Below are 11,167 nucleotides of genomic sequence, written 5' to 3' on the forward strand. Positions count from 1 at the left end.
CAAAAAGCAACATACTGTTGATTTTGTTATTTTTTACTGCACTTCAAGAAAAAAATACAGACCCACGTGACATTCGTTTTCTTCTGTGGAAGATTATGTAGATACCTAAGTCTTAGAAAGTAAAAAAAAAATTGTTGCTTTGATACAGAAATCCAAAACATTTAAGTGACGAGAATTAGTGAAGCCGAAAAGAGTGCCAGAAAACAGTCTTCCATTGAATCAAAGAATTTTAGTCCAACGGAGAACACAGATGGAGATGTTCCCCACTTGTAGCCTGCTTGCCTCATCACCAGTAATTATAATGTTATTACTATGGTATAGTGAGTCTGTGTCTTTTTTTTTTTCTTTTTTCCTCTGCTTCTTTTTGCTTGTTTTCCTCATATCTACCCATTTCTCTTTTCCACATTTCCGCTTTCTCAAAAGCAGCTGCCTTCATAGAAGCGTTGGACATTTTCATGCTTCTATTTTCCTTCATTTCCAGTCTTGCGTTCTTTTTACTATGAAGGCAAAAAAAGCCAGTGTGCTTAAGCTGACACTTTTCAGACATGAATGCTGTGGTCGAAATACACCTGGGATATGCAGGCAGTTAAAATCTAATTGGAAATACATGCTCTGTTTTAGATAATCTCACTTGTATGCTTCCAAATCAAAACAAATGTCACATGAGATACAATCATATACAGAAATTTGCTGTTTGAAAGAGAAACTTGAAACTTGTCTTCATTTTTTGCACCTTTAATTTATGGGTTGCTAACTAGACTAAAGCTATATTGAGGAGGGAAGGAAAAAATAATTGTGAAAAATAAGGGGCACAAAAATAGGGCTTTGTAATGAAAGATTCTGCTTCAAATCTTCAGTCTACAAAAAGAAGACAGTTTTTCTTCTAACACATACCTTTTTTTTTACCATTCACCACATCAAGACAAAATTCTACAAAGTCCAAATTGAACAGTTTCAAAATTGCTTTTCAATATTCTCAAACTAACCTGCATTAATTCTAGAGAGGACTAGAGAAAGGCCATCAGGCAGATAGAAGTGCTCTGTGATTTTTCGCTTGTCTGTTTTCTGTTCTATAGGAAGTGCATCAGTGAGGAATTAGTTCTGTCCACTTTGATTTAGAGTGCCGCATGACTATATGTTTTAGGAGCTTAATACTGCACCCATCAGTTTATGGCTGCCACTTTAATAATTTCCTTATAAGGTGCGGTCCAAAATGGCAAGCAAACTGCTTTTGGTCTGCTAGTGCTCCAGAAATGTGATATGACAACATGATAGCCTTGTTCCAATCTCTTTAAGATTACAAACAAGGAAATTCTGAAACGTGTCCTTCAATTACTATTTAATTGTGCCTTATTAAACTGGGAATGCCTTGAGGATGATGTGGATGTAATATTTGTTTTAAGAACTTTAAAGAGTATTACTTGAAGTATCGAATGTAAACTTAAAATATTTATAAAGTTCTTTAAGTTAGCGAAATTTCATTTATATGTTAAGTGCTGTACTTAAGTGTAGCTGTTTTAAATTTTTGCACCTTTGTGACATCTGTTTGAATGTAAGTTACATCGGTGCGTGGCTAAGAATGAGAAGGGACTGCACTAATGGAATGCTCCGAGCATGCATCCTGTCACTAGTTACGGGTTATTGTTGAGTATTTTGCTTATTGTAGCAATACATCATAAATTTTGTTCCCATCAGCTTCTTTTCTTTTTTTTTTTTTTTTTTTTGGAAAAGGTAGGAACCACCTTTTTTTGAGTAGCATCCCTTTTCTATTTTGTGCATTTTCACCATTCCCTTATTACTTTTCTTTACTTCTGCCTTATGCTGTTTCTTGCCATCTGCCTTTTCATAGGCATAGAGTTAACTTCTAGAAGCTTCATAATTTTTGAGCATGTAGCACTCTGAGAATTAAATTTATAAGGGGAGTGGAGGCACTGAGTGTAAGGGCAGAAATCTTTCACCTTTTAAAAAACTGGTGTTGGGTATCTCATTAAGCAACTGAAAAAACCCAAAACATTAACATGTCTCGCTCAGGTTACCTGACCACATGCACTAACGTAAAAGGGGTCTGAGCTTCTGGCTTTAGTGTGAAAAAGTACATGATTCTTTGCTCTTCACTGAGCAAAGTTGGATTTGGCCAGTGAAGTAACTGTGTAAAGCAAAAGAATGAGTAATGTCATTCTGAATTTCTTTTGTAGCACAAAATGGGAAAGAAACAGAATGGCAAAGGTAAAAAAGTTGAAGAGGCAGAGCCTGAAGAATTTGTTGTGGAGAAAGTCCTGGACAGACGTGTTGTAAATGGAAAGGTGGAATACTACTTGAAGTGGAAAGGATTTACAGAGTAAGGCATTACCTTTTTTTTTTTTTTTTTTTTTTTCCTGATAGAATGCTAAATGCTAACCATTTATTTGAAATAACTGCAGAGAGGGGATTGGATGATGGGGAAACATTTTAAAGAACTTCAAGGGAAGGACATCTATAAATGCATATTCAAGTGGGGCAGTCAGGTATGAAAATAAAATAGAAGATACATAGCTTAGTGTTTGTGCTACATAAAATGTTCCAAGATTTTTACCAAGTCCTTAGTAATTGTTCTTTTACCACTGTTGTTTGATTGTGTCAGTATCTGTCAAGGTGAGCAAGGCTCGCAGTTGTTATACATGTGATGGAATGAATGTTACTTCTGAGGAAGAAGTTTTGCTGGGATTTAAACTGTAGGCAGCTCTGAAGTGATGAATTTGAAGCAGATAGTTTGCTTATTATCCACTTTTCTGAACTACTCTCAAATTAGATGAATTTGCATAAGGAATTCTGTGGCATGGTTACCTTTATTAGGCATACCCGAAAGGTGTCATTTGAGTCCCCCAGGACTTACGGAAGCACAAAAAATGTTACAGTGGACTTTAACAAGCTGATTGTTAAAGAAGGTACATAGTTGTGCCTCTTCCTTCCTGTGGCACTTTCTGGCAGACTACTAGCTGAAAAAAGGTGATGCACCTAGAATTTGCACATAAGCAGTTACATATACAGTCACATTATTGTTGCATGCTTCCCGAAGTGTTCCCATTGCAATGTTCTGCATTCTAGCACTTGACATTTCTGTAGTGAGAAGTACGTAAGTGCAGAACACAATGCGTTTAGTACTCAAGGGTCTGATCTGAAGTTGTAAAAATACGTTTTTGTAGCTGAAAATAATTTGTAGGCATCCTGCTTGTGCAGTAGGGCTATGCAGTGTTTGTGCATGAGGACTTCTGAGGAGGTGCTTAGTTGTTGTAGGGAACATTCATGGACTTCTTAACATTTTAGTTAACAAAATGCACACTCATTGGAACATTTGCGGTGCCCAGCTTGGGATGTGGAACCTTTGTCCCCCTCCTGTAGTCAACTGAAAGAGGGAGGTAGTTCTAGATAGAGTTATCTCAGTGCTTGGAGAAAACTTTTGAGAGCATTCCTCATATATAGAAGCTTGTACATATATACTTATGCTGTCTGTAGTGAATGTTGTGTATATTCTGTTCTCCATCAGTCTTAGCGCTTGTATCTTACGGTTTGTTTGCATGGACAGTCTTTAGAGGAACCAGAGAAGGGAGTTAGTTTAAATGGACAGGTATGTTTTGGTAGGGTGGGGATTGCTTGTTTTAACTCCCGTGATCCCAGCCAGATCATAGGACTTAATAGAGCTGCTTATTCTCTATCTCCAGTTTAAGAATGTTGGTTTTCGACAATAGCAGAGCATACTTCTTTCAGTTGTCAAATGCAGTACGTGAAGGTTGCTAAAGATGGCAAGATAAGCATCCTTAGGTTTAAGAAACCTCCCTTACATAATCAGAAAAAAAATAACTTGCTTAAGGTGAGCCATGTGGCTAGTTTTACATTTTTCTTCTTTTCCTAGTTTTACATAAATGTGTGTATATTTCAGTGCTGACAACACATGGGAACCTGAAGAAAACTTAGATTGTCCAGAGCTAATCGAAGCTTTTCTGAACTCTCAGAAAGCTGGTAAAGAAAAAACAGATGGTGCCAAAAGAAAATCTTTGTCAGATAGTGAATCTGATGATAGTAAATCAAAGAAAAAGCGTGATTCTGTAAGTATGTGTTCATGTGCTAAGCTTTATTCTACTGTGTCTCTTCCCTAACTCTCCATCCCCATCCCCCCCAAAATTCTGTTGTGACTTTGAGAATGAGACCAAACATGAGTTTAAAACTGTAAAAATCACACAACATCTGGAACTGTGGTTTGAAATCATTCATGGCGGTTAATGAGACTCTCCAAATGGTGGGTAAAAGATGATTGATTGACATGATGACTAAAAGTTCTTGCGTTGTCCCATAGTGCTTACAGAATAATTGAAAGTAAGACTGGTTAAGAGTTACTTATTAATGGTATTAAGTGGTCAGTTTGTATTAGAGCAAGAGGTTCATGAACGGAACGAAGATGAAGCTCTGTTTTGGCTTTCACATTTAGCATACCATTTTAAATAGGTGAGTGGCAAGACGGCAAAATGTCAAGACCAGGCAGTTACTCGGTTTAGGATTGGACATGATGGTGGAAAGGGAGTAGAAAGGGTGACTGAAGAAAGCCTACCTTTTCTTAAAGGTCTGGGTTTCTCCTACAATTTAAATGGATGAACAATGTGACAAATTTAGTGCTGTTAAGTACAAAATAATGCACATAAAACAATGTGCTCCATAGTTTACATTTTTCTCTATAAGCTTCCAAACTAGCAACTTGAAATGAAACTGGTTGGCAATGTCAGTGGTTTGCTGAAGACAGCTGTTGGATGTGTGGTTACTGTCAAAGAATTTGGAAGGCATCAGGAGTAATTTAAGACTAGTACAAAAAAAATGTCATTTCTGCATGAAGGTGATTGTGTGTCTTTATCTGGTACAGTAGTGGCCACTTTCTCAAAAAGGATATTGTGAACCTAGAGGAACTAATACAGGAAATAGTTGTGATGTTCCTTACTGCCAGTGTAATCCCAGTGAACCAAGAAGAGTTGAGATATCCTCCAAGGATGCAGTTTCATGATTCGCTTAAGGCAACCCAAATCTGTTCTTTTGCTGATAAGAATGTGTTTTTCCCATTTCCAGGAGTGCATTTTGGCTTGTCTCTTTTGCTTTTACTGGCCGTGCTGGCTTGTTTATCTGTTACAAGGATTTTTAGATCACTTGTTTTGTGTATTGAGTTTTCAGAAATAAATGATAGAAACATTGGTGTAAAATTCCTTAATTTTTACTCTACACCTAAATGAACTCAACAGACATTTTAGAGGGGTGGCCCACAGACTAAGGGAATTAAATCTGTGTGTATATATCCAAAGACAGGAAAAAAAGGCAATTATTTGGAATGTATTGGAAAGTATACGACCTGGGCATGATGTAGATGGTATAGAATAAGGGGTGGATACTGTCCTGATTTTGGATAGGATAGAGTTAATTTTCTTCTTAGTAGCTGGTATAGTGCTGTGTTTTGAATTTAGTCTGAGAATAATGTTGATAACAGACTGATGTTTAAGTTGTTGCGAAGTGGTGCTTATACTAAGTCAAGGACTTCTCAGCTTCCCGTGCTCTGCTAGTGGGGAGGTGCACAAGAAGCTGGGAGGGAGCAAAGGCAGGACAGCTGACCCAAGTTGGCCAAAGGGATATTCCATACCATAGGATGTCATGCTCAGTATATAAACTGGGGGGAAGTTGGCCAGGGGCTGGGATTGTTGCTTGGGGACAGGCTGGGCGTTGATCAACAGGTGATGAGCAATTGCACTGTGCATCATTTTTTTGGTATATTTTGTTGTTCTTAGTAGGAGTAGTATTAGTATTTTCTCTTCCTTTGCTGTCCTATTAAACTGTCTTTATCTCAACCCACGACTTTTACTTTTTCTTGATTCTTCTCCCCATCCCACCAGGGGGGAGGAGTGAGCAAGCGGCTGCATGGTGCTAAGTTGCCAGCTGGGGTTAAGCCATGACACTTGGCCTGAAGATCAGTCATGAAAAAATAAAATTAATGTCATCTTCAGACAATTATATGTAATTATAGCTTTTACAACTAAGTAATGCTATATTTTTAATTTCATTATACTCACATAATATATACAAAAGAATGCATAGATCTAGCTCTAATGCCAAAACAGAATTTTATTTTAAACTAGATAACAGTCTTCTAATTTACTCAATAGGTTGATAAACCAAGAGGGTTTGCAAGGGGTCTTGATCCCGAGCGGATAATTGGGGCTACGGATAGCAGTGGAGAGCTTATGTTCCTCATGAAATGGTAAGTCTCACATGCACAGTTCTTGTCCATATTAAGGGAGGGCAGGCAGTTGCACTTAAGCTAGTGAGACAACTTCATTTCCGGAGTAAGACAGAGAAGCTGGTAGTCTGCTTATTAACCTTGTATTCTTAAAAAACAAGTCTCCTCTAACCAGTTAGTACTTCATACCTCTTCCTTCAAAACCCAAATAACTTCAGTTTCTATTGGTTTGGTTTTACATAAGTAGAAATTTGAAAGGTAAATTCTGATAAAATGTGGAAAAATTTGCATTTGTATGGAAAAGCTGGATCTCAGTAGTGCTCTTGCTAAGGGAATGACAGGCAGAAATCCAGCTTTACATGTTTCAATAAGCAGGAGGCAGCTGCTGGATAGCCAACTATTTAACCAGCCATAGTGCCAGCTGCTCTGCATGCAGCTGAGTGGAATTGGAAGCAACTAGTGGAGGAAGCTGTGGTTGAGATGAATAAACAATGTGAAAGAGAGGTTTATCTTTATGGGCTCATAAAGAGGGGGAAAGTGATGGAGGGAGTTTGTGTTCTTGGGAGGGTGGGTGGAGAGCAGCTTCATTAGCTATAATGTTGACAGGAGGACTTCTTGCCTTGTGAACAAATAGGATAAAGTTAGTATTTTTTTCCAGCGTTGAGAATACAATAAAATAAATTAACATTTCCTGAGGGTTAGATTTCTTATGGTGGTGAGATGAGAAGGATGATAGCATTCCACAGCCTTTGAGAAGGGGTCTCCAGATAAATGATTAGTCATGTGGTATGCCTTGACTGCTGAAGATTAGTGCTTTGAAAGATTCTGTATCCCTTTTCAATTTCTTTATAAATTTTATATGAAATTTAGAAGAGTTGCAAAGTATAGATTTTGACTATTTGAATTTCCGTAGTGATAATTGGCAACACCAGACACAAAAGAAATGTACAAAAAGCAGCTTTTTTTTAGTTCAGTTGCAGTTGATTAGTTTTTTACAATTGTAGTCGACAAACGTAGATAAGAATATGTATGCACAAAACTGACTTGTAAAGGCAGCATACACTTAAAAATGGAATCTGAAGCATGTCAGACTGGCAAGTTTATTACCCCAAGACAGTGTCAAGAGTAGCAGTATGAAATACAGCAAGTTGCAAAAGCAATACAGCAAGTTGACAAAATTAGCAAAGTTTTACTGCTTTAATTACATAATGCAGTAGGTAACCATATAAAAGATTCCCTTTGAATAGTGTTTTCTTTTCAAATAGAAAAAAATACAGGAAGGGAAGAAAAAGAAGATGCAGCTATGAAGTCTTGCTTCTAGCATGGAAATTCTTGGTAGCTATAGTGAAAGGTATACTGAAAACTGATTTCTAGCTGATATTCTTTTCAGAATTTAGGACCTATCAAGAGCTGTTAATCTTACTGAATTACTGATTATGTGTTTTCTTGAATCCCACTCTCTTCTACATCAGGAAAGACTCTGATGAGGCAGATCTGGTGCTGGCCAAAGAAGCGAATGTGAAGTGTCCTCAGATCGTAATTGCTTTTTATGAAGAGCGACTAACTTGGCATTCATGCCCAGAAGATGAAGCACAATAATTGTTTGCATTGCTTTTTTATATATATGAATATTAAAACCTGAAATTTGATTTATTAGCAATGTGAGAAACATACATTCTAACAAGAATCAAATTTGATATTTTTTGAAGTAGTATGTTTTGCATCAACAGCAAGTAAATAAAAGCTTTCTGCAACTTGTTTCATTTATCATAAGAGAGCATTTGATACTACTGCTTCCTCCATATTAGGTAAAAGCTTTTATAAAACATTCATAAACTTCCATAGTTATTACAAAATTGTAATGAATGTCTAAACAAACTCACAGATGTTTTGTAGTCTTCTATACTATTGATGTGCATGTATCTTCTTTACCCAAACCTAGCCCTTTAAACCTGTAGAATCATTCTTTTTAGTATTTGGGATCACTTGGCATCAAGAAGACCAGGTGAAAACTAACTTTGTAGTAATTTGAATGTTATCAGACTGTATATTGTTTACTTTACTGTAAATACTGGTGAACAGTGGTCAATAAAATAGTTTTATATTCTTCCTTTATACTGATAGGCTGTGACTCTTTTGAAGCGATATGATATTTCTGAACTTTTGATATGTTAAGCTCTGAATTTGTAATATATTTAACCGTAAGTTGGTTTTTTGGGGGGTAGATTGGTTAATTAATATGGCCCCATTGCTACTCTGTAATCACAATACCAGACAAATACCAGGCTTTGATTCTTTTTATTTTTTCGGAAGGGCCTGTAAAGTGAATATGGTTTGAGTACTGAAGCTTTAAGTCACAGGCAGCTACGATACTGCCTGGATATGGCTGCTGGTCACAAGGTGAAGTGACCTCTGCAGGTGTATGAGGAAATACTTGACGTGTGTTGATGGTATCAGCCTTTGCTTTAATTTCTGGTCTTAATACAAGGCTATAGTATAACTAGCAGTGGTTTCAGACCAGCCTGAAGAATACTTACATAGCTCTGCCTTTAAAGTGGAATATTTCAATTAAGATACTTAAGTCATATACTTTTTAAAAAAAATAAGACTTTGTTTCTATTTCTGATTGAATTTTAAAATGAATCCTATAAATTAGCTGCTTGGAGAATGTCTTCAGAAGGGCAGAAGGAGTGGGGAACTCAGGAGGAGGAGGAGGAAAGTTGCCTTTTTCCATTCTTAAGTTGCCATTCATCTTTTCACATTCTTTCATCTACACACCTTTTGTTTGTGTTTTGACTACCATGGTGTGGTTTGCCTTGAGCTGTGCCTCTCCATGTGTCAATGGCCACTATTACTATTTGCCCTCACATAGCTTCAAAAGCCATTTACATTGCGAATCAAAACTTGTCATTGTAAAACATTTATTTGAAGTTAAACACTGCAGTGGCTAAACTGATGCTAAATTACCTTTCTATGTGTAACTGCCTTGTCAAGATTTTTTTTATTACTGGATTTGGGCAGAATTCAGTTGCCATCTATTTGTGACTCTAGGAAAAATGTGATATTGCGGTTAGTACGGGGGTTCCCTTGCACCAGGGTAATGACAATTTCAGAGCTTAGCCGGCTTCTCCTTAGACAAATTATCCCAACTTTGTCATACGTGTAAGTCTTCTACAAAGTTCATGGCTTAATTCTTTGGGCTTAGAATAGAAATATTTATATACTTAATATACAGGAGTCTGAAATCCTGGGGTTTTTTACCCACTAGCTTGAGAAATATACGAGCCAAACCAATTCCATAACAGCTTGCATTCTCCTGCCTCCTCCTTCAGTGTGGAGTGCTTTTCAAGGAAGTCTTAAAACTGTTATTCTACAGTTTGTGTTTTATTGTCTGAAACTTTACAGTTTCTGTACTTTGTTTCAAATGCGGTTATCAAGTTTATATGAAGTTGCTGATTTGAAGCAATACAGGTTAAACAATTTAAATTACCAGTTAGTGGTAGACTAGAGATTTTGGTTGAAAAGTTGATTCTCCTCAATTTGTAACCCTTAAAATACAGATTTGCAACTAGATATAGCTTTTACATTATATTTGGTTCTTTCTTCTGACTATCTGTAAAAAATGCACTGTATTCACATTTAAACAACTTTACAGCTTGTTAGACAATTATTTAGATTTCTCATTTTTTACATTATTACAGTAGTAATGCTTACTGGTATTTGTTTCCCTTTTTTTCTCACTTTGTGTCAAACTGCATTTTGATAGTAATGAAATGCAACACTTTACAAGTTATGTAAAATTATGCTGAATGTGCTGCATACATATGCAAAAAGTAACAAATGTTATTAATTTAAAATTAACTGATTAAATAAATGAGATATCTTCTGTAGTTAGTGAGTTTTGCGGAGGTTTCTGGTCATTGTCCTTTCTTATACCAAAACAAATAGGTTTCAGGCTGTCATTTCATGATAGCTCTTGGTTTATGCTGCTGTCCTGAAAAAACAAAAAAAAACAACCCAAAACAAAAAACCCGGTTGTGCTTGCTCCAGTACTACTCCTTGCTCTGGCTGAAGAAAATACTCTTGAGTTAAATGTAAGCAGGTTACGCAAAATTCAAATTGTGATCAGTTATGGCATCATCCTCTCACAACCTGGTTTTTCTTTGCTAGGAAAGAATAATACATTTTGCTTTTTTAAAGGCTCCTAATTTGTTCATTAGTCTTGAACTAATTGCAAAATAATTAAAGACCAATTGATGGTAAGTGGAATAAAACAAATTGCTGCAGAAGAAGCCACCAGCACTGTAAGTGAGTTTTATCAGTTCAGTACAGATTCTACATGCTTCATTGTAATTCTTCTAGACTCATGGTCCAGTTCTCTTTAAAACTGCTTGACAATTTCTTAACAATAGATTTTAGTACATTTAGGGTTCAACATAAGTTGTCATAATTTCACATGTAACTTTACTGCTAATTATTATTTATCTTATTTGCTCACCTGAATTAGGCTCTTGCACTGTAAAAGATTGCCCTCCTTTCCTATCCAAGAGCTTTCTTCAACATCCTCAGCATTTTCCTTACCTTTGGTGTCCTTTTTCTGTTTGGAATTTCTTCTTAATATGCCACCTTTAATTCAACTTTTGAATTTAGCTGCTTGTGTTAAGACATGTCTACTCTGCTGACAGAGACCTCCAAACTTGGACTAGCAGCCAAGCCAGATGCCCCCAAATTTGTTTCTGAGGTGCCTCCCCAAAATGAAAAGTCTTGCTGCACCTTACAAGCTGAAGTGCAATACCTTGTGGCTGAATGGTTCCTGGACCAAAACAGTGCTGGGTCAAACAGAGGCATGTTTTTTCCCTGTTGATTTGTGAAGCTGTGTCTCCACTAGCTCATGACATAGTGCTTTGTTTATTAGAGTGCACA

General features: G+C 36.6%; 1 protein-coding gene across 8 annotated transcripts in view; it reads left to right on the forward strand.

Moving 5' to 3' along the window:
* CBX3 (chromobox 3) overlaps positions 1–9,893 on the forward strand; it is a 15,505-nt gene extending 5,612 nt beyond the window's left edge. For 7 of the 8 annotated variants that reach the window (XM_065630023.1, XM_065630017.1, XM_065630020.1 and 4 more), the window contains 4 exons: positions 2,196–2,338; positions 3,917–4,082; positions 6,171–6,265; positions 7,717–9,893. In XM_065630023.1, coding sequence (XP_065486095.1) covers positions 2,202–2,338; positions 3,917–4,082; positions 6,171–6,265; positions 7,717–7,843 — 525 coding nt within the window. In that variant the 5' untranslated portion in view covers positions 2,196–2,201 and the 3' untranslated portion in view covers positions 7,844–9,893. Of the gene's footprint in view, positions 1–72; positions 293–2,195; positions 2,339–3,916; positions 4,083–6,170; positions 6,266–7,716 lie in introns of those variants that run through there. The other variant, XM_065630015.1, reaches the window with a different exon arrangement.
* Positions 9,894–11,167: the final 1,274 nt, after the last annotated feature.

The sequence above is a fragment of the Caloenas nicobarica genome, chromosome 2 (assembly GCF_036013445.1).
Source record: "Caloenas nicobarica isolate bCalNic1 chromosome 2, bCalNic1.hap1, whole genome shotgun sequence".
Lineage (NCBI taxonomy): Eukaryota > Metazoa > Chordata > Aves > Columbiformes > Columbidae > Caloenas > Caloenas nicobarica.